Raw genomic sequence first — 22,691 nt, 5'->3', positions numbered from 1 at the left:
GGCAGGGGAATGAGCACATATGGGGTGATTCTTGCTGCAGGGTCAAAACCATTTTACCCAAGAAATTTGGAAAAGTGGGCCACAGTAATTGTCACACATGCACTGGGGGCAGGTGGGAAGAATTCAAAAACCAAACACAAACCAAAAAAAAATATAACATTTTTTTAAAATCTCATGATTTTGGGGGGTTAACTTGTGATTTTTGAACCTTTAGGATAGGCAATACTATAGTTTTAACATTCAGTTTTCCCCATCTGACTACTAAATTAAACTAACATAATTGTGCAAGACTAAACTAATCTGAATTAAATGTAAGTTTCAGCTGTTAGCTATCATATCATGCAGCTTACTTTTTTTTATTTGTGGATAACTTATTGAAATGACAACATGGTGAAATTGTTCAAATTAGCATATAATGAAAACATTTTAAAACCTAATTTAAAATTAGTATTTCCAATGTTTCATATAGATATATTGAAACATTACAAGTTTTAAAATAATCACTTCCGCTCTCCATTCTAGCTTATTAAAGCTACTTAGAGTCTGGATTGTTAAACAAGACTGACTCACACTCAAAATTAATTTAAACAGCTGTTCTAAATGGTATGTGACAATGCCAGAATTTGTAATAGCAGCTTAGATTTCTGCTTCAAGAGAAAAGTGACTCAAAACACAACTTAGTTACTCATTTTAATAATATGTTGAATCAAAATTGCTAAGGAAAAAATGAAAAGAAAAAGGGAAAACATGCCAAGAGATAAAAAACAAACAAAAAAAACCCAGTAAAATCAGGCTGTATTAGTCCATCTCTAGATGGACAAAGAATATGAAAACTTCAACTTACTGCAAGAGATTCCATTTGCTACACAGCAAGCATGGCACAGGAAAAAGGAAAGGAAAGAAAGTATAGTGTCAGTGTAATGCATGCAATAGAAAGCACAGCCCTTCTTTAATAGCTTAACTATCAACAATATTAGCATTGCTTGCCTCAGTTTGCTAAGTGGTTGAAAATGTACCATCCACACATCATGCATAGCATTCTCATTAAAACCAAGCTTTACTCCTAATGGTAAATTATAAACAAACTGAAATCAGTTAAATTTTGAGATTTATTATTCCCAATTTCTCTCAGCGTGTATTTCCAAAAACCAGGAAATTAAACCATCAAAGTTTCCACTGCTTAATGGTTTTTAAATGAATAAATTTGGCTATGTTTGGTCTTTTCATTATGGACAAAGAATTCATAGCACAGAAGTTCTCAAAAGTTTTGCAGTGGTTTCAAATCGTTAACAGAACTGAAGCAAAAATGTTGTGTTATATGGATGTATAAGGTCAAATATTATTTCCATTAAAAACCCTGTGGCTTCCAGGTTTATAACTGGGCATTTTAAAACTGAAAAGTTTTGTGTATAATGTTTAAGCTGTGAAGTATTTTAAAGTCTGAACTTTAAAGAAAGTCCCCTCCCTGAAAAAGGAGAGATGCTTTCTCTTCCTTTTCCCAGGAGCTAGTGTTTGCTCTAATATATCTGTCTATGCATTTCTAATACAGCTTTCACCATTTTGTCGAGGTGCCATATCAGATCTATAAAACCATGTCATCAGTTTAACTCTTGCATAAACCTACACTGACATCTGCCCAGCTGCAATGTGATGTCAGTGCACATGCAATGATGTTAATGAACATTTGTAATTGTTATAAAATACTTTATATTATTATTTAAAAACAAAGAAGGCAAATACAAAAATGTTAAATACTAAGGGACTATCCTGGCATTGCCAAAGCAAAGGAATTCAGCCCTGTCCTCATCCCATTGTGCTTTGATATTAAAGCATGTATGAATTTAAGCATGCCCAGTTTCCTACATTACCTCTATACAATGGGATGAGTTAATGACTGAATGGCAGACTAAGCTCTAAATGTGCTGGCTTTTGTGGTGGTTAACATTAAGCCTTTGACATTATTGGTCAAATTCCATGCAGTTTATGTAATTAAGCCTTGTACAACTAAATATAAGATCAAACAGGAAGAGATAAGACAGATTACTGTGCCAGTAAATTCAGAACTACACTGATTTGCATTTGTCAAAGCATTTCACTTATATATTTCCAAATTTTGGCACCATCTTCAGCTTTTATGTGAACTTTTAAAAATCCCTGATTCAGTAAAAAAGTAAGTGTGTCCTAATTTACCATGGAATTTACTTTTTAAAAGTGGGGGAAAGCAGCCAAAAAAAGAGTGAATTCCATGGTCTGTTGTTCAAGAAAAGCTGCCTTCTCTCCCCTGCTTCCAAAAAGAAAGTGTATGTGAGTGTGGGTGAGTGGAGGGGGAGGAGAGGTGAGGATGAAGGGAAAGGCACAGAGTAAGTCAAGAGAACAAAACCCTCCCTGCTCACTGAAGGAAAACATACCACTCTTTAAATAAATATACTTGAGATCCTCTAGGTTAATGATGCCCAGCCACAACTTGGCTCTATAATTTGATAATGATTTTAATTCCTCATCCTGGCTCCCTCAGCATGAAAAGTAATATACCTTGGAAGTTGAGAGGGTAATCAGTTTTTGATTGAGAACTCATTTGCCTTCCCCTGCCATTTAACTGTTCAGGCAGAATGACTTTAGCACTCAAAGGTCTCTCAGGCGCCAGTCTAAATTTTCTTGGTATGTGTGTGAGAGAGAGGATAGAGATTAGTTGACAGACCTGCGTGGTAAAAACCCTGTAGGAATGAATATTACCCATATTTTTCAAATAGGTCTAAGAAAGAAAAAAGTAAGAAAGTCACTGTGCTCCACCAAAATTTTGATTTATCTTTTTTTCAGGAAAAAAGTAGTTTTTCAGTTTTGACAAGATCAGAACTGGGGCCATTAAAACAGGGTAGAAAGATGGCAAAGAAGTAGTCTGATGCCGGTAAGCCTTTTCGTGATTTTAAGGAAGTACTTATAGGTCCTAAAAAGAGATGGGAGTCACCCCATTATTCTGAAGGTGCTAATGTGACTCCAGACTAGACAGACACTTTAAAGGTAATACAATTCTTCGCCATTCATTGACACAGGAGAATCCCACAGGAGCTGGAGCATTCAGCAGCAAGTGGATGATGTTCAGGTGTTCCAGTCCTCAGCATTGGTTCTACTGTTTTCAGATGTTGCTCTGTGAGCCTTGGAAAGTATGAGAGAGAGAGAGAGAGAACGTGTGCTAATATATCCCTAAGTAACTGTTGCATTTGAAGGCAGTAGAAACTGTGCTTAGCCTGTAGCTGTATTTTGGATAGCTATGTATTCCTCCTTTCCAGGAGCTGGGTGCAGGAGCCAATTCAACTCCATGTTTAAAGGCTGCATGTGCCCATTTGTAGTCAGCCAGTACAGAGGACTTACATCATTAACAGAGTTCCTAGTTTAGCTTCAAGAGTTGCTGTGAGTGCTCAACTTTACTGAAACTGAGACTTGTTTCCAGATCTTCCTAATCCAACTTTATCAGGGAGCCTTCTGTGGTTAACCCAGTAGGAGTTAAACCAAATTGGCATCAAGTAGGAATCACACCTTGTAAAATGATTGGTTTTGCTGACATAGTTGTTACTGGGGCATTTGATGCACTGCATCACATGTTGTGATAAGCATGTGTAGGACTTGTGAATCTTGAAAGGTGTGTTGTGTGGAGTATTGATTATTGTAGCCATGGAGATATATCTGCAGGGTTTGCAACTGTTGTTCTGGCAGGGGCTGGTGCTGCTTTGAGTTGGTGCGTCCTGGGGAACTTGCTTTTGATGATGAGCTTGGCAGGGCTGAGGGGCTGTTCGAAGGTCAGAAGAGGGAGTTCATGTGCCAAGCAGCATTCTAGGACCTATATATAACCTTTAAATGGCATTAAAGAGTTTAGGTAGGTTCCCCTATTGCTTCCTCTGTAAAATAGAGAGCCTTTCTTTTACCAACAATTATTTTATTCTTTGGCATATCCCCATCTTCTTCATTCTGTGCTTTTCTGGAACTATCATTTCATGCTCAGGGTGAAGAGCAGAAGAAAGGCATGGAAAAAATTACTCACCATTGTAGGAGTTATTTTTCCCTTCCCAATGACACTTTCTCAGCACATGCTTCCCTGGAGTCTTCCTCCCATTATACTTTTGATAAGTAAATAGAATGAAAAGTGTTGGAGAAGAAAGGCCTTTTGGTGAGAAGAACTGTTTCATATGGACAGGTGAATGGGAGGGGAGAAGATAAACTTATGTATCTGTCCATCAAAAGTCCTACCATCTTGTGAACTCCCAGGAATAATACATTTTGTGTTGAGGGAACATTGTTGGGAAGAGAATAGGGATTCCTGCAGCAGCGAGAAACACTTCTTTTCATTCTGACCAACAAGTAGTTTGTATACTAACCCTTGCTTCACAAAACACACACATTAACTCTGAAATAGAGAACACCTTATTAAAGACAAACACAACACAACTGTAATATGACATTCATATTTTTAGATGTGTTTAGGCCATTTAGTATCTTATGCAGATTCTATGTACCCAATTCACATTTTAATCCCCCTTTGTGCATCATTCAGTGTTCTCTCTATTCCTTCTGCTTTATTTCCTTTTAAAATAATGAACAAGATGTTGTAAAATGGGACTGAGAATTACAATTATGAAAGCAGGGACTGGTGAGGACGAGGAAGCTTTAAAAACAGCAGTACATCAGGAACTTTTTAAGCTACTGTTTGGTTTCAGTTCTAGTACAGTGGGAAGACAATGATTAAACATATTCCAGTCGTTAAACCTCCACACAAATATTACCTCATATTTGAACTGTAGTTATAAAAGCAATAAGGAATCTTTCCCCATATCCATCTTTTACTTAGTTTTGCACACAGCCCACCCACAACATGCCCATGTGTCATTACATCAGGGCTTGTAAAATGCAACCCAAGCGTTGTCAGGTATGTGAGCAGCTTTCCCAATGTGTGCATATACTTATGCTGGCACTTGTCCACAGGCTTTAATGCTAAAAGTGTCAAGGCAGCCAAAATACACTGGGACAGGGTGGGGGGGAGGGGGAAGAGGGGAAGCACTAGCTGTGGAATTTGCTCTCCCTTCCCATATGTTCACAAATGCACGTGCACAAAAAGTAAGGGAGAGCAGGAACAGAAAGCGAAGTACAAAGGAGGGAAAAAATGAAGCAAGAAACATAAGAACATAAGAATGGCCATACTGGGTCAGACCAAAGGTCCATTGAGCCCAGTATCTTGTCTTTGAACAGTGGTCAATGCCAGGTGCCCAGAGGGAATGAATAGAACAGGTAATCATTAAGTGATCCATGCCCTGTCGCCTATTCCCAGCTTCTGGCAAACAGAGGAAGAGGAACAAAGGATGATCAGAAAAAAAGGGGAGAAGGAATAAGAAAGAAAATGAACCAGAAAAAAAGGGAGAGAATGGGAGAGGAGAGATAATGAACAAGTAGAGAAAACGTGTTAGAGGAAAATATGGCTAAAATTTCAGGTGTGTAGTTCTGAAAAGGTTATTGTCCTTTTTTTACACACAAAAAGACAAAGAAGGAGGGAATGTCATGTTTTTTCTTTCTTCTGCCTTAAGATGTAACTTCTTAAGTGTGTTCGCCCTCTCAACAGTACTCCTTCCTAGGCAGTCATTTCCCATTTTGTATGTGTGCAACTGATTGTTCCTTCCTAAATGAAGTACTTTGCATATGTCCTTATTGAATTTCATCCTATTTACTTCAAACCATTTTTCCAGTTTGTCCAGATCATTTTGAATTGTAATCTATCCTCCAAGCACTTGCAACCCCTCTCAGCTTCAACCACAGACTTCATAAGTGTACTCTCTATGCTGTTATCTAAATCATTGATAAAGATATTGAACAGAACCAGACCCAGAACTGATCCCTGTTGGACCTCACTCAATATACCCTTCCAGCTTGACTGAGAACCCCTTATTACTACTAACTGGGAATGACTTTCAAACCAGTTATGCACCCACCTTATAGTATCTCCATGTAGGCTGTATTTCCCTAGTTTGTTTACGAGAAGGTCATGTGAGGCATTATTTAAAGCCTTACTAAAATCAACATATACCACATCTACTGCTTCCCCCCAGCCACAAGACTTGTTACCCTGTGAAAAAAAGCTATTATGTTGGTTTGACAATTTGTTCTTGACAAATCTATGCTGACTGTTACTTATCACCTTATTATCTTCTAGGTGTTTGCAAACTGATTGCTTAATTATTTGCTCCATTATCTTTCTGGGTACTGAAATTAAGCTGACTGGTCTGTAATTCCCTGGGCTGTTTTTATTCCCCTTTTGATGGATAGGCAATATATTTGCCCATTTCCAGTCCTCTGGAATCTCTCCCGTTGTCCATGACTTTTCGAAGATAATCCCTAATGGCTCAGATATCTCCTCAGTCAGCTCCTTGAGTATACTAGGATGTTTTTCATCAGGCCCTGGTGACTTGAAGACATCTAAATTGTCTAGCACTTGCTCTGCCATGAACATATACAGTATTTGCCATTAAAAAAGAATAACATTTTCCAACACTTCCCACACAATGGTGTTTGAGATACCAATTGTTCTCTATAGTTAAAATAGCACAGAACCAGGAAGACTGTTGACTGCTTTATGGCAATCACTGCATAGCATATACAGGAATCTTTTGTTTCAAATGCAATACATGAAACATTGTTTCGCATAAGTGTTTTTCCACAGCATTAATTACTCCACAGAGCACTGAAAAGTCCTTTGATGGTAAATATTTTGTTACTACTAACATCAGTTGGATTTCAACCGATAATTTAAAGGTGAAAGGCTTAATATTTCAGGTATTAAAGCTCAAATGCAAAAAGTCTACACACTATGGGGCCAGATTGTGGCTGCAAAGCCACTGGCCACATTGAAGGTGCTCTGGAAATAAAGTGCACCAGAAGGAACTCCCAGAGACATTATGCTGTAGGAAAGTTACTGCTGTTACAGAGCAATATACATTGGCCCTGGTCAGGGCCAGCTCTGCCTACTGGTGCAGAGTGGGAGGACAGAACCATATCCCCACCCGTTCTCCACCCACTTTGGGCAGGCCTGTGCCAACAGCGACAATAGACTCATAAGTGCAAGAACTGGTATTGTGTCCAAGCTCTGCAAAGGGACACAAGGAGGGAAAGGCACCAGCTTCTTTTGGCATCAAGAAACAATGCATAACTGTCACTTGACAGGAAGGTAAAATAGCTCCTTATTACCTTTTCTTCAGAGTCCCCTGGCTGACAAGTAATAACTCCATCTTGTGAACCCCCAGCAAACGTTGCTTTGCAGTTTGCAAGCCACTGTTTTCAGAGAAAAAAAAAGTGAGGTATCAGCTCTGGCTAGATTTAAAGAAGGGTAACATAAATATTTTAAGGCTTCAGAGTAGCAGCCGTGTTAGTCTGTATCCGCAAAAAGAAAAGGAGTACTTGTGGCACCTTAGAGACTAACAAATTTATTTGAGCATAAGCTTTTGTGAGCTACAGCTCACTTCATTGGATGCATGCAGTGAAAATTTTCACTGCATCCGATGAAGTGAGCTGTAGCTCACGAAAGCTTATGCTCAAATAAATTTGTTAGTCTCTAAGGTGCCACAAGTACTCCTTTTCTTTTCATTAGTATTTTAGTCTCACAATATCATGTCTTGAAAACATATTAAGTCAAGTTTTGCAATTAAGCTCTTCATTCAGACAGCCCAACACATTTTGCATGAGTGGGTTGAGTTAAAAAGCTATAATTCTGATTTCTAATAGTGTTTATATCGTATAAACAAAACAAATTAATACATGAATTACTAATTAATAGAGAGGAGGAGCTTGAAAGACTAGAGAATTCACACACATTTTAAATTAAGCTATATAAAGAGCCATTCTTTTAATTCTTGTTGTATCAATTACCATATCTTCCCAAAAAAAGAGAGAGAAAACATTTATGGATCCAAATTCTAGATACAATATTGACCTACAAAATGTTATACTACTATTAATTTAAACAGATTTCAGATCAAAACATTTTAATATATGAATACACAGGGCAATAAAGCATAGAAATCCCACTTACTGAGAGAGTTGCTTCTTTCCTGTTGTTGTATGTGTCCAAATACTCCTGTAGTTCTAGAACACTGAATTTTAGCTTTTCAAGAAGTCCACAGGAGAGAAGCTGGAAACATTAAAACAAAAAATGGGCCAGTAAATTTTACTATTAAAGAAGAAAAATATTAGTAAAGTAGAAACTATGGTATGCACTGCAAAAAGGCACTCTAAAGTTTACCCATTGCCAGTCTCAATCCTATGCTAAAACTCTACTAACATTTCTGGATGTACAGGTTCCTGCTCCAACTGGAATTAAAATTGAAAACACAACCCATCTTGCTAATGCTTCTGGCAGCCAGTAAGGGTTTCTGGAGTAACTAGCACTTTCTTTTGACTTTCAGAGCTTGATTCCATCCACAGGGCATGTTCAGGGGCTATTGGAGCTGAAACAGCCACCTTAGCTCTTATTACTAAAATCTCAGGAAACACATTTGTACTCTGGGCTTCAGCCCAAAATGCTAGACAGAAAGCTGACCTTCCCAAATAAATACACAAAGTGCCGTACAAATATTAACCAGTTAATCTTCACAACTCTCCTGTGAGGTAAGTAACAGTATACACATTTTTACAGATACAGAAACAGATGCACAGAAATTAATAACTTTTCCAAGGCCACAGCAGTGAGTCAGAGCTGACCCAGATTATAGTTCAGAAGTTTCTAGCTCGCAGCTTTATATAAAATGCACAAGATCACACTGCCATCACAGAACATCTACCTATGGCTAATTGATAAAAGATGGACAAAGTCACAAGAAATTAGAAAGGTTGTCTCATTTCGTAAAGCCAGTCTGTATCATATAACCCATATTACACCAAACTCAAATGAAGCTGCTGAGCATATTGTGTTCTCTGATGACTCAGCATGGCTAGAGCCAGTTCTGCCCCCTCCTCTTGTCTTTCAAATATAGAGCTAGAAGAGGAAGAGATGACTCAAATGTCATGAAGTGTTCCATGCCAACCTGGCAATGCACACAATATTGGCTGCTTGTCAACTTCAATCACGGAGGCAAGTAGGGCAGCTGAGGGAGTGCACAGGCACTGTTGGCTTTCCCAAGAGCTCCATACTGAACCACAAAGCAGCAAAAGGAAGGCCATTCTGAAAGCCTGCCCCACTAAAATCTGATGGCCTCTTCAAAAGCCACCTGCTGGCTTCTTCTTCACTCTTTTCTCTCCAACAGAAATACATGGTACTCCAACTACTTTGCCCTGTCCAGAGCAGCAGCACGAGAGAAGCCTTGCTTCACAGCATGAGAGTGTGTTGATGGAGTCAACGTGTATAACATGGTGCTTTCCAAATAGCAATCTCCCTACTCTTCCCAAATTATCTGTAGAACCTAGCTAGTTTCCACTTGAGGGTATGTCTACATTGCACAGTTAACCTGGGGTCTTACATGTGTCCTAGCCTTAGTCTTTCTACCATCCATACAATAAAAAAAAATCTTCTGACTTGAGTTTGGAGGTGTCTTAAGTCCGTACTACCTTACCACGCTGGGGGTTAGAAAATGGCCTCCACTTCAATTCGGGCTAGAACCCACCCACTTTGCAGTAAGGATGGAGGCTAAATCACTCAGGTGCTGACAGTCATTCAATGACCTTCCTACAATTTCCCCCAAAGGACAGACAATGAGGGACAAAAATCCCCAATGATGGAGATTCCACAACCTCCCTAGGCAATTTCTTCCAGTGCTTAACCACCCTGACAGTTTAGGAAAAACTTCCTAATGTCCAACATAAACCGCCCTTGCTGCAATTTAAGCCCATTACTTCTTGACCTATCCGCAGAGGTTAAGGAGAACAATTTTTCTCCCTCCTCCTTGTAACAACCTTTATAAGTGTACTCTCAATGCCATTATCTAAATCATTGATCAGTGGTTCTCAAACTTTTGTACTGGTGACCCCTTTCCCATAGCAAGCCTCTGAGTGCGACCCCCGCTTATAAATTAGAAGCACTTTTTAATATATTTAACGCCATTATAAATGCTGGAGGCAAAGTGGGGTTTGGGGTGGAGGCTGACAGCTCGTGACCCTCCATGTAATATCCTCAAGACCCCCTGAGGGGTCCCAACCCCCAGTTTGAGAACCCCTGTCATTGATGAAGATATTGAACAGAACCAGACCCAGAACCGATCCGTGCAGGACCCCACTCGTTATGCCATTCCAGCATGACTGTGAACCACTGAGAACTACTCTCTGGGAATGATTTTCCAACCAGTTATGAACTCACCTTATAGTAGCTCCATCTAGGTTGTATTTCACTAGTTTGTTTATGAGAAGGTCATGCAAGACAGTATCAAAAGCCTTACTAAAGTCGAGATATACCACATCTACTGCTTCCCCCTATCCACAAGGCTTGTTACCCTGTCAAAGAAAGCTATTATGTTGGTTTGACATGATTTGTTCTTGACAAATCCATGCTGACTGTTATTTATCACCTTATTATCTTCTAGGTGTTTGCAGATTGATTGCTTAATTATTAATCACATAAAACTATGGGCAGGGTGGGGAACTTTTGTGTGGGGAGAATAGGGAGCACATGCAAAGACCCTGGCATGTGGGGAGAAATGGGGATTCTAGTATGGGCAGAAGGAGGAAAAGGGGTGTATGGGGGAGAGTGGTGTACCCTGAGATGGGAAAAAGGGGGCAATGGGAAAGCATGCAGAGACCCTGGCACAGGGCATGTGCAAGGAGTCCCTGAAAAAGAAGGAACGGGAGAATAGCACCTAGGGAGCTTGAGGGTGGAATGGGAAAATGGAGGAATACAAGTAGCCTTCTGGTGTGTGCAATTCTTTGGACCCACAAAAGCAAAGAAGTGTATGACCCCCTAGTTGTTACTATTATTACTAATCCAAAACATAATGCAAACTGAATATGTGGATTTGGGTTTCACCAAAGTGTGAACTAGCAAGATTCTGCTCTACAATGTCTTCAAACTACAAACTTGCATCCTTATTATAAGCGCAATTTTGACTGAAGAAAACAAAATCACTTCTAACAAAAGAAGCTGGATGTTTCCAGTATTCTCCAATAAGGCTGTGCAAATAGTTTGGGTAGAAATCTAAGCCTGCCAACCCAAGAATATTCTGAGTGAGGTTTTTGCCACCCTAGCCTCCTTTACACGACACATGCTGGACATGTTAGTCATTATCCTCTACAGGAATATACTCACCGTTTCAGCATCTACGAAAAGAGTGGGGCATTCTGAACAGGAAGTTAGCATCTGAGAAGAGCTCACAAACTTTGAGCCTATTCCTCGTAGGTTGTCGCCAAGGTAACTGGCAGCATCACAAGTTAGGAAGCAGAACCTTTTCTGAATATTCTGTGAAACAAAATAGTTCTTATCACATTCATTGCTCAAGTACAAACATCTTTCCTTTGCAAACACAATTGCATACATTCCTTTTTCATAGAATAACAGCAAGTGCGAAAGAAACCATCCCCATGGGAGGAAGTGAATGTTTGCACAAGGATATTGAATAACAATTACTATTACACTGGACACAGTGCTCAGAAGTTTTTCCAGATAGGCAGCTGTGGAACTGGCCAGAGAATTCACATTTAGCAATGGAATTACAAACTGCTGCTGAAGTACCATGTTCTTGCTTGTGAGGATGATTCATTCTTTATAAACTACGTACCCTCATGTAGCTTTTTCTTGTTCCTGCTGATCATCAGTGTTGATCAACACACGAATTCTCTGCCCATTCTGGATACTGTTTTGTTAGTACCCAATATCAAGAGGCCAATCAAACAATGTAGCAACAAGCCTAATATCAAACAGCAGCACAGAAACTCATGAAAGAGGTTTCTCTCCTTTTGTTTTCCACTCTTCAGAGAAACCTCCTTGCTTGAACACCTCTGCTGCTTGGGAAGGCTCCAACAATATAAAGTTGCATCTGGAAACTATTGTTCACACAGATTTTTGATATCTGAGTAGGTACAGCACCTAAAAGAGTACATAGTCTTGGTCTTCAAGGAGCATACTGCTCCTGTAACTTCTTTTAAATGACTTCCATTTAATAAATAATAGTAATAAAAAGACAGTTTAAGCCTTTCAAGAATTGAAACAATTATGCAAATATCACTGCCACAATATACCTCTGAGACCAAAAGCTCAGTAGGATTGACATTTTAAAAAAGCCAAGAGACGCTGTACAGATAATTAGACCACCTACGTTGCACTAGATAGGAAAAGCAATTTTAAAAGGGATTTATAAACCCTCATGCCTTGAGGCACAAATCAACCATGGTCCGGGAGAAATCTACCCTATGGACAAATTTAATCCATAACTGTCCATTCCTGACTGTTCCTCTAAAACACCTTTGATTGATTTCCTTTTATTTTTATTTAAAAAATAAAAAATGTTGAAAAATAGATGAAAACTAAGTGAAACATTTTGATTTTGTAGAAATTAAACATTTTATTTGACCCAATATAATTTTTTTCATGATCTTTTGGAAATACCAGAGAACTTGAAAAATCCACTATTCACTCAGCTCTAATCTTGGTGTCTCCATCCCTTGGTTCACAGCAGTTGTCCAGGCTCTAAAGTAATACATGGATGTAAAGGGTAGAGACAGTATAAAAAAATAAATTATTTTGCATGAGTGGACATGGGAATGGGCGGCCATTTAAAGAAGTTTTTCTAAATAGTGAAGTAGCAAGTGCAGATTAATTCTTTATATTAAGCAGCATTTCTTAAAATTTGTTGAGTTTAGGAGGCCAAAGCAAAGTGTGTAAAAATCTTAAAGTAAAGACAGTGTGACTGAAACATAGAAGACTTGATCTTGCAAGCAGAACCAAGCGTAGTGCTTACTACTGGGAGAAGTCCCATTGAAGTCAAACACTAAACTCTATATATGTCACATTTAGAAACAATCCTTTTGGGCTAATTAAGTATCACTTGCTGGCTTGCTCAGATTCACACCCTGAATGTACTATAATTTCTCATTCCTCTTACTTGATTTGAATAGTTTTTAGAGTAAAAAAAAGTAGGCAATTCTGAATTCAGTCTACGTGGGCTAATTACAAGATAAGGGCAAATTAGAAGGGAAGTATGAAGCGCCTACTAACTAAATACTGTTCTAGTAGTAAAGTGTTAGAGATAATGGGGCTACTTAGTATACAGTATTTGCATAATTAGCCAATATTATACTACAAAAAATGAACTTAATTGGTTACCAGAACTCTTAAATTAACATACCCTTTCATTTATTTTAGGTAATATTGCAGAGAATGTTGAAATTTCAGCTGCGAACAGGCTGGCTTTTTAGTTCACAGTTAATAGTATGTAATTACATGGCCATCAGTCATGCAATAAGTGGGCTCAGCTCCCTCCTGCTGACTTCAGTCACTGGGATTTGCACCAACTTAGCCCAGACCTGAATCAGATCCTATGTTTCATGTAAACAGAGGCTTTTGGGAACAGTATTGTTAATCAGCATTGGGTTTACTAATCGTACATGAAAAGAGTAGTGAGAAGTGCATGTCAATAACATCCATGAACATTTTATATGAACATAAAAATAGTACAATTTTCTCAGGATTTTTTACTCCTTCATCTGATATTCTCCTCCTCCAGCTGGAAAGAGCATTTTCAGCAGTATATTTATTAATCAGTAAAGGCCTCAATTATAGAAGCTAACTGTTGGCCTTTGATTCCAATCATCACTGAATTAGATGGCCTACTGGAGGAATTAACTTAAACATAAAGAAGCAACAGCAGAGCAGGGACCCATGAAGATTACCTGGCTCCAGAGACATCCCATCAGTTTACCGAGGAAGTACTTTAATAATTTCAGAAATCTTAAACAAGTCTGTTGTGTTGTGGGCAAACACCTAATATACAAACAGTTTGAGGCAGTCCCAATTCTAGATGCCTTGAAAATTGCATGTCTTTCGCTAAACACAGTATTAGATTGACAGGCTGCTCCAAACAAGATTTTGTTGCACAATCAACTATGTTGGGAGTATTTCACATTGCAAATTTAGCACATTTTGGAGTTGTTTGTGAAACTTCCCATTGGCCTGGGTCAACAGTCTTATATTATGAAGTTAGCAGATACGTGGCAAAATTCCGTGGTGCAAAAACAATCAATTTCTGGACAAGTCAGGAACTAGATGATAAAAGCTTAGGGAAGTTGGTGTTCCTGTGCTTTCACCTCAAAGAATAGAATACTGCCATTTCATGGGGTTAAAGATACTCCTAGCTTGCAGTGCTAGCTTGAAGATGCTAGTTTCCTCCCAAAACAAAAAGACAGATAGACTCAAGTTACTAGGTCCTCTGGCCAAGGAAATAAATGAGTTGCAGCGAATGCACAAGACTGACCAAAATAATGAAAACCTCCTACATTCTCTAATCAATGCCAAATATAAATATAATGAATGCTTATCTAGCCACGTCAAATTTACACTCAACAGGGTCAAACAAAGATATTATGAATGAGGAGATAAAGCAGATAACTACTTGTCGGAAGACTCACAATGGAACTATCAACAATATTTGTTCCTTATTACAAGAAAATGATAGTGCCATCCTTGAAGCAATAGATGTAAATAACAATATAAGCAATTCTATCAAACTTTATATAAATCAGAAAACCAGTGTGGCTCTAATAAATTTAATCATTTTGTTGAAGGCCTACCTTTTAATAACCTTACTTCAGAACACGTGCTCTTTATGGACAAAGCTTTCACAACACAAGAGATCAAACAGGCTATAAAAAAATATGAATTCCAGCAAGGCCCCAGTGATAGATGGCTTAACTGGCAGATTTCTACAAAACGTTTTGTAATCAGCTATCTTCTAGTCTTTCTAAGGTCTTCACTGAAACATTCCAAAAAAGGAACCATATCTCACGACATTAGAACTGCTTTAATTACTTACATATTAAAGAACAAAGATGGTCGCAACTGTGGCGACTTCTGCCCCATATAAACACAAACTGCAAAATAATTGCAAAAATTTTAGTGACACAACTGGACACCATCATCCCATCAATTATACACGCAGATCAGGTAGGTTTCATTAAAGGAAGATGGATTTTTCTTGTATTATCAGCAGCCATTCATCCAGCAAACTCTGATGTCAGATGTTCCCTCCATAGCTTTGTCTCTAGATTCAGAGAAGGCCTTGGAGAGAGTTGAATGGCCTTATCTAATGGCTGACCTAAAAATTTTTGGATTTGGACCAATATTCCTGAACTTGGTCAGTGCATCATCATACAACTCTACCCTTGCTTCACTATCAACTAATGGAATTACTTCTCCCACATTTCAACTAGAAAGACACACATAACAGGGCTGTCCCATCACCCTTCCTTTTTAATCTCTCTCTTGAATCACTGGCAATGCACATATCTCAGAACTCAGCCACTGAAGGTGTGACTATAAAAAGGAAAGAATACAAAATCAGTTTATATGCTAATGACATTTTTTGTACTATTGAAGGATCCATCCTCATCATTCCTGTTTCTGTTGAATGTAGTTGACATTTTTGGAGAGATCTCTGGTTTTCACATTAGCTCGAATAAATCAGAAGCAATGGATATATTCAGAAGACCAGATCCTTCTCAGTTTCAGCATTTTCCATTTCAAATATGCAAGGAAATAACTTAATTAGGTGTTAAGATATATCCTAAGCTTCCAAAAATTGTTTCTATAAATATGGACTATATATTAAAAGAAATTTCCAAGGATCTAGAGAGGTGGCATCTCCTCCTTCTTTCTTTACTGGGGAGAACAGAAATAGCCAAAATTAACATCTGCTCAAGATTGACTTATATTATTAGTCAATTGCCTTTCAAGTCTCTCTTTCACTCTTTGCTCGAATAAATACGCTTATGGTGCAATTTACATGGGATATAAAACAGCCTCACTTGTCACAACAGACTCCTGAAAAATCCTGGACAACTGGAGGTTACATGGGGTTGCCAGATTTGTATTGATATTATCCAGCATTCCAATTGTGTCTTATTGTAAGGTGGTTCTACTCGAGTGGCTCTGTATACACATCGGCCTGGTCTGAGATTGAAAAAAGTTCAGGTATACCATTCAGTTCCTGCTTTACTTTTATATATCTTAAGAGGCTAGCCATACCCTTAAGGAAAAATCCATTCTTTGTATCTACATGGAGCATCCTGCAACATGTTAAGATGATTAAAGCATCCAATCTTACTAATTCTCCTCTCATACCACTAGGCAATAACCCACTTCTCAGTATCAAGGCCAACTCCATGTTTAAGACAATTTGGATAGAAAAAAAGAACTAACAAAAATTAAAAAGACCTCATACAAAATGATAGACTGGCTTCCTTTGACTACATGTGTAACAAATATCAGCTATCACTGTTTCTGCAGCTGTGCTCAAGAATTCATGCACGGATGGGGACAACTGGTCCATTTCAACTCTCTCACCTCTAGAAGAACATGTTAAGAAATATGGAACCAAAAGTCACTTTGTAAGAATTACTGATATGTGGTTTAAGGCTTTGCAGTAACCTCTCAGTCTCAAAAAGAAAAGGAGTACTTGTGGCACCTTAGAAACTAACAAATTTATTGAGCATAAGCTTTCATGAGCTACAGCTCACTTCATCGGATGCATGCAGTGGAAAATACAGTGGGGTGATTTTATATACACAGAAAACATGAAACAATGGGTGTTACCATACACACTATAACGAGAGTGATCAGGTAAGGTGACCTATTACCAGCAGGAGAGAAAAAAAAGCTTTTGTAGTGATAATCAAGGTGGGCCATTTCCAGCAGTTGACAAGAACGTGTGAGGAACAGTAGGGGGGTGGGAAATAAACATGGGGAAATAGTTTTACTTTGTGTTATGACACATCACTCCCTGTCTTTATTCAAGCCTAAGTTAATGGTGTCCAGTTTGCAAATTAATTCCGATTCATCAGTCTCTCGTTGGAGTCTGTTTTCGAAATTTTTTTGTTGAAGAATTGCGACTTTTAGGTCTGTAATCGAGTGACCAGAGAGATTGAAGTGTTCTCCGACTGGTTTTTGAATGTTATAATTCTTGACGTCTGATTTGCGTCCATTTATTCTTTTATGTAGAGACTGTCCGGTTTGGCCAATGTACATGGCAGAGGGGCATTGCTGGCACATGATGGTATATATCACATTGGTAGATGTGCAGGTTAACGAGCCTCTGATAGTGTGGCTGATGTGATTAGGCCCTATGATGGTGTCCCCTGAATAGATATGTGGACACAGTTGGCAACGGGCTTTGTTGCAAGGATAAGTTCCTGGGTTAGTGTTTTTGTTGTGTGGTGTGTGGTTGCTGGTGAGTATTTGCTTCAGGTTGGGGGGCTGTCTGTAGGCAAGGACTGGCTGTCTCCCAAGTCTTGTGAGAGTGATGGGTCGTCCTTCAGGGTAGGTTGTAGATCCTTGATGATGCACTGGAGAGGTTTTAGTTGGGGGCTGAAGGTGACGGTTAGTAGCATTCTGTTATTTCCTTTGTTGGGCCTGTCCTGTATTAGGTAATTTCTGGGTACTCTTCTAGTTCTGTCAATCTGTTTCTTCACTTCAGCGGATGGGTACTGTAGTTGTAAGACCACTTGATAGAGATCTTGTAGGTGTTTGTCTCTGTCTGAGGGGTTGGAGCAAATGCAGTTGTATCGCAAAGCTTGGCTGTAGACAATGGATCGTGTGGTGTGGTCAGGGTGAAAGCTGGAGGCATGTAGGTAGGAATAGCCGTCAGTAGGTTTCCGGTATAGGATGGTGTTTATGTGACCATCGTTTATTAGCACTGTAGTGTCCAGGAAGTGGATCTCTTGTGTGGACTGGTCCAGGCTGAGGTTGATGGTGGGATGGAAATTGTTGAAATCATGGTGGAATTCCTCAAGGGCTTCTTTTCTATGGGTCCGGATGATGAAGATGTCATCAATGTAGCGCAAGTAGAGTAGGAGCATTAGGGGACGAGAGCCGAGGAAGTGTTGTTCTAAGTCAGCCATAAAAATGTTGGCATACTGTGGGACCATGCGGGTACCCATAGCAGTGCCGCTGATTTGAAGGTATACATTGTCCCCAAATGTAAAATAGTTATGGGTAAGGACAAAGTCACAAAGTTCAGCCACCAGGTTAGCCATGACATTATCGGGGATAGTGTTCTTGATGGCTTGTAGTCCATCTTTGTGTGGAATGTTGCTGTAGAGGGCTTCTACATCCATAGTGGCCAGGATGGTGGTATCAGAAAGATCACCGATGGATTGTAGTTTCCTATCTGTCAGAGGCTCGTTCACCTGCACATCCATCAATGTGATATATGCCATCATGTGCCAGCAATGCCCATCTGCCATGTACATTGGTCAAACTGGACAGTCTCTACGTAAAAGAATAAATGGACACAAATCAGATGTCAAGAATTATAACATTCATAAACCAGACGGAGAACACTTCAATCCCTCTGGTCACGCGATTACAGACATGAAAGTTGCGATATTACAAGAAAAATACTTCAAAACCAGACTCCAGCAAGAGACTGTTGAATTGGAATTCATTTGCAAATTGGATACAATTAACTTAGGCTTGAATAGAGACTGGGAGTGGCTAAGTCATTATGCAAGGTAACCTATTTCCCCTTGTTTTTTCCTACCCCCACCCCCCCAGACGTTCTTGTTAAACCCTGGATCTGTGCTGGAAATGGCCCACCTTAATTATCATACACATTGTAAGGAGAGTGATCAGTTTAGATAAGCTATTACTAACAGGAGAGTGGGTTTGTGGTGGGGGGGCGGGGGGGAGAAAACCTGGATTTGTGCTGGAAATGGCCCAACTTGATCATCATACACATTGTAAGGAGAGTGATCACTTTAGATAAGCTATTACCAGCAGGAGAGTGGGGTGGGGGGAGGTATTTTTTCATGCTTTGTGTGTATAAAAAGATCTTCTACACTTTCCACAGTATACATCTGATGAAGTGAGCTGTAGCTCACGAAAGCTTATGCACAAATAAATTGGTTAGTCTCTAAGGTGCCACAAGTACTCCTTTTCTAATTGTGAAATAGTTATGGGTGAGGACAAAGTCACCAAGTTCAGCCACCAGGTTTGCCGTGACATTATTGGGGATACTGTTCCTGACAGCTTGTAGTCCATCTTTGTGTGGAATGTTGGTGTAGAGGGCTTCTACATCCATAGTGGCCAGGATGGTGTTTTCTGGAAGATCATCAATGGATTGTAGTTTCCTCAGGAAGTCAGTGGTGTCTCAAAGATAGCTAGGAGTGCTGGTAGCGTAGGGCCTGAGGAGAGAGTCTACATAGCCAGACAATGCTGCTGTCAGGGTGCCAAATGCCTGAGATGATGGGGCTTCCAGGATTTCCAGGTTTATGGATCTTGGGTAGCAGATAGAATACCCCTGGTCAGGGTTCTAGGGGTGTGTCTATGCAGATTTGTTCTTGTGCTTTTTCAGGGAGTTTCTTGAGCAGATGGTGTAGTTTCTTTTGGTAACCCTCAGTGGGATCAGAGGGTAATGGCCTGTAGAATGTGGTGTTAGAGAGCTGCCTAGCAGCCTCTCGTTCATATTCCGACCTATTCATGATGATGACAGCACCTCCTTTGTCAGCCTTTTTGATTATGATGTCAGAATTGTTCCTGAGGCTGTTCTACAGAACACAATGCCATCCATCTCAGGCATTGGCACCCTGACAGCAGGATTGTCTGGCTATGTAGACTCTCTCCACAGGCTCTACGCTACCAGCACTCCTAGCTATCTTTGTAGCAAAATAATAAATGGATACAAAATCAGATGTCAAGAATTAGAACATTCAAAAACCAGTAGGAGAACATTTCAACCTCCCTGGACACTCAATTACAGACCTAAAAGTCACAATTATTCAACAAAAAAAACTTCGAAAACAGACTCCAATGAGAAACTGCAGAACTGGAATTAATTTGCAAACTGTACACCATTAAATTAGGCTTGAATAAAGACTGGGAGTGGATGAGTCATTACACAAACTGAAAACTATTTCCCCATGCTAATTTTCCCCCTATGGTTACTCATACCTTCTTGTCAACTGTTTGAAATGGGCCATCCTGATTATCACTACAAAAGTTTTTTTTCTCCTGCTGGGCTTAATAGCCCACCTTAATCGATTAGTCTCGTTAGAGTTGGTATGGCAACCACCATTTTTTCATGTTCTCTGTATATATACATATCTTCCTACTGTATTTTCCACTGCATGCATCTGATGAAGTGGGCTTTAGCCCACAAAAGCTTATGCTCAAATAAATTTGTTAGTCTCCAAGGTGCCACAAGTACTCCTTGTTCTTTTTGCTGATACAGACTAACACAGCTACCACTCTGAAACCTGACAACATAATAAGTAATTCATTACTACTACTATTTAAGAATGTATGGAGGGGCGTGTGTGTGTCTATGTGCTCACCTAAAGGTATTGTTTTAGAGTTCCAGATCTATTCTCTTACCTTAAACAGAGAGGAGAACACATGAAATGTATAAACTGCGCAGGACCCATCAGAATCGCACATGAGCTGGTTGATATGACTACGCCAGGCTTCTTCTGCATCATCACAGGCAGTGGGCTGAAATGCAGCAAGGATGGCAGAAAAGAACGGTGAAGGAGGAGGGGAGGCATTTCTGTCACCTTCACCAAAACTAGAGGAGAAGAGAAAAATAAACCATCTCACTCTATAATGCAAATACATCCAAAAGATGCTGTAGATAAGATGCTTATTGTCTTAGCATGCTGCAATAAATTGATGTAATCTAAATACCACTACATACCACTACATACTAAATACCACTATCTTCCTATCGTAACTAGAATCTTGGTAATTACTGCTTGAGACTGGCGAGATGTGAGAGTATAACTCAATACCTCTAAATCAGAATGCCCACCCATAATTGTAAAACATATTTTTAAGGGAAAAAAGTTAAGTATTTTTCAATTATTAATTTTTATTTACTTTAATTTTAACTTTCTTTTTCTTTTTGTGTATTGAATACATTCAAAAGGTTGAGCTTAAGCATCTGCAATACACACTACTGGTATAAGAAAATGTTGTCTTAGTAACATATGCACAATTATCTACAATATATTAAAGCTGGTCTCTCTATATAATTAAGGTTACAAAATCCTTATTTTCAGTTGCACAGAACTTTCTGAAATTATCACCTACTGGGCTGATATTTTCCATACTTGGTTTCTGCTCAAAAGTTAACATTTTGGAAAGTTTGATCAAATATTGTATAGCTGTTTTTGAGTAGCAGGAGAGTAAAAATAAACATACTTTCCTCATTGTTCTCCCCCTTGCCCCACCCTCCACAAATATGTTCTGAGTAGCTTTACGGTTCATAAGGTTGGAGGAAGAAAGTGAGAATTTGGCAGAGAAATAGACCCAATTGAGGAGAAGGACCTTTTGCTTTCAGGGGAAATTGGTTTTGACATAACTTGAGTATGACCCATGGAAAACTGCACTTTGTACATGTGTAGTAAGTTTTGAAAGGGTTTTCCTGCTGTGTCAGGTGGAGGGTGGAGATGCATTGTCCCAAGGGGAGCTCTCAGAAGAATTCTATCTCAGGGAGGAAGAATTCTTCCTGGAACAACATGGTGCAATAGGGGAATGAGCTACCCCTACTTTAGGAGGTGCTAAAATACTGTCTCCTGGACATTCCCCCTGGGGAATGGTGCATGTACATGGAGAAAACAGTCCCTGTGCTCTCCTGAAAGCCTGACTGCTCTGAGAAATCTAGCTATCTGGGGATTCTGTGCCAAAAAGCCAGAGGATCCTGCAATTAGAACTCTACTAATGGCTAATACTTAGTGTACTATGCTGCTGGGCTGACGATCTTTATTCACACTTTTTAACTCATCCTAGACTTTCTTCAAGATTTCAAGGATCTCTTGAATTAGCATTGCTCTCTTGGCACCAAAGGTTGAACTTGGTCCAGATGGAAGAATAGACTTTTATTGTGGAAACTCTCCTGGACGCAAATAAAATCCTGATCAACTTGGAAGATAGGCCTAGTATGGTTTATGCTTTCCTTCCAGCAACAGTGCAGGCCGACAATTGAAGATGGTCTGGTTGGAGAAAAGGGCCTTGGAAAAGAATGTCCAGTCTGGGTGGCAGCTGTCATGTTGATTCCAGTTTCAGCTCTATCAGATTGCAGAATCTCCTTAGCCAGTTCGGAGCTATTACAATCATCTTCACTTATTCACCATTTTATCTTTTGGATTACTTTCCCTACCAGGAAAGGGCGGGAATGCATATAGCAGGCCTTGTGGCCACCTGAGTGACCCCTGTGCATGATACCAGGAGGTTCAGTAGATGGAAGCACTGAGCTATGGTTCATTTGGTGCACTTGTGCGGACAGAGATGAGTTCCTGGATCTTCTGGAACCTGCTGAGTGATTGGTAGATCTTTGCCACTGAGCTGTCTCTGTCCACTCCCAGGTGGGTATCCTTACCGATGGGATCCAGGAACTTTTCTTGATGTCTGTTACAAAGTTGTGGGCTTGCAGGAGGTCCAGAGTTTGCATCACATGCTGTAGGTTGGGTCAGATTTCTCATTAGAATATCATCCAGACAGGGGTATAGATGAGTCCCTTGTGACCTGAGCC

At 39.5% G+C, this 22,691-nt stretch overlaps 1 protein-coding gene across 11 annotated transcripts in view; it reads right to left on the bottom strand.

Annotated features, from left to right (window-relative positions):
- The window catches only part of FRY (FRY microtubule binding protein), a 372,765-nt gene that overhangs the window by 7,284 nt on the left and 342,790 nt on the right, over positions 1 to 22,691 (bottom strand). For 8 of the 11 annotated variants that reach the window (XM_073341316.1, XM_073341299.2, XM_073341305.2 and 5 more), the window contains 5 exons: positions 20,537 to 20,726; positions 11,264 to 11,413; positions 8,066 to 8,164; positions 7,225 to 7,308; positions 845 to 862 (listed from right to left, as the gene is read on the bottom strand). In XM_073341316.1, the coding sequence (XP_073197417.1) occupies positions 845 to 862; positions 7,225 to 7,308; positions 8,066 to 8,164; positions 11,264 to 11,413; positions 20,537 to 20,726 (541 nt within the window). Of the gene's footprint in view, positions 1 to 844; positions 863 to 4,370; positions 4,400 to 7,224; positions 7,309 to 8,065; positions 8,165 to 11,263; positions 11,414 to 20,536; positions 20,727 to 22,691 lie in introns of all 11 variants that reach the window. The other 3 variants (XM_073341325.2, XM_073341359.2, XM_073341418.1) reach the window with 2 other exon arrangements.

Source organism: Lepidochelys kempii, chromosome 1 (assembly GCF_965140285.1).
Source record: "Lepidochelys kempii isolate rLepKem1 chromosome 1, rLepKem1.hap1, whole genome shotgun sequence".
Taxonomy (NCBI): domain Eukaryota; kingdom Metazoa; phylum Chordata; order Testudines; family Cheloniidae; genus Lepidochelys; species Lepidochelys kempii.
This window is presented reverse-complemented; position numbering and strand designations above follow the sequence as displayed.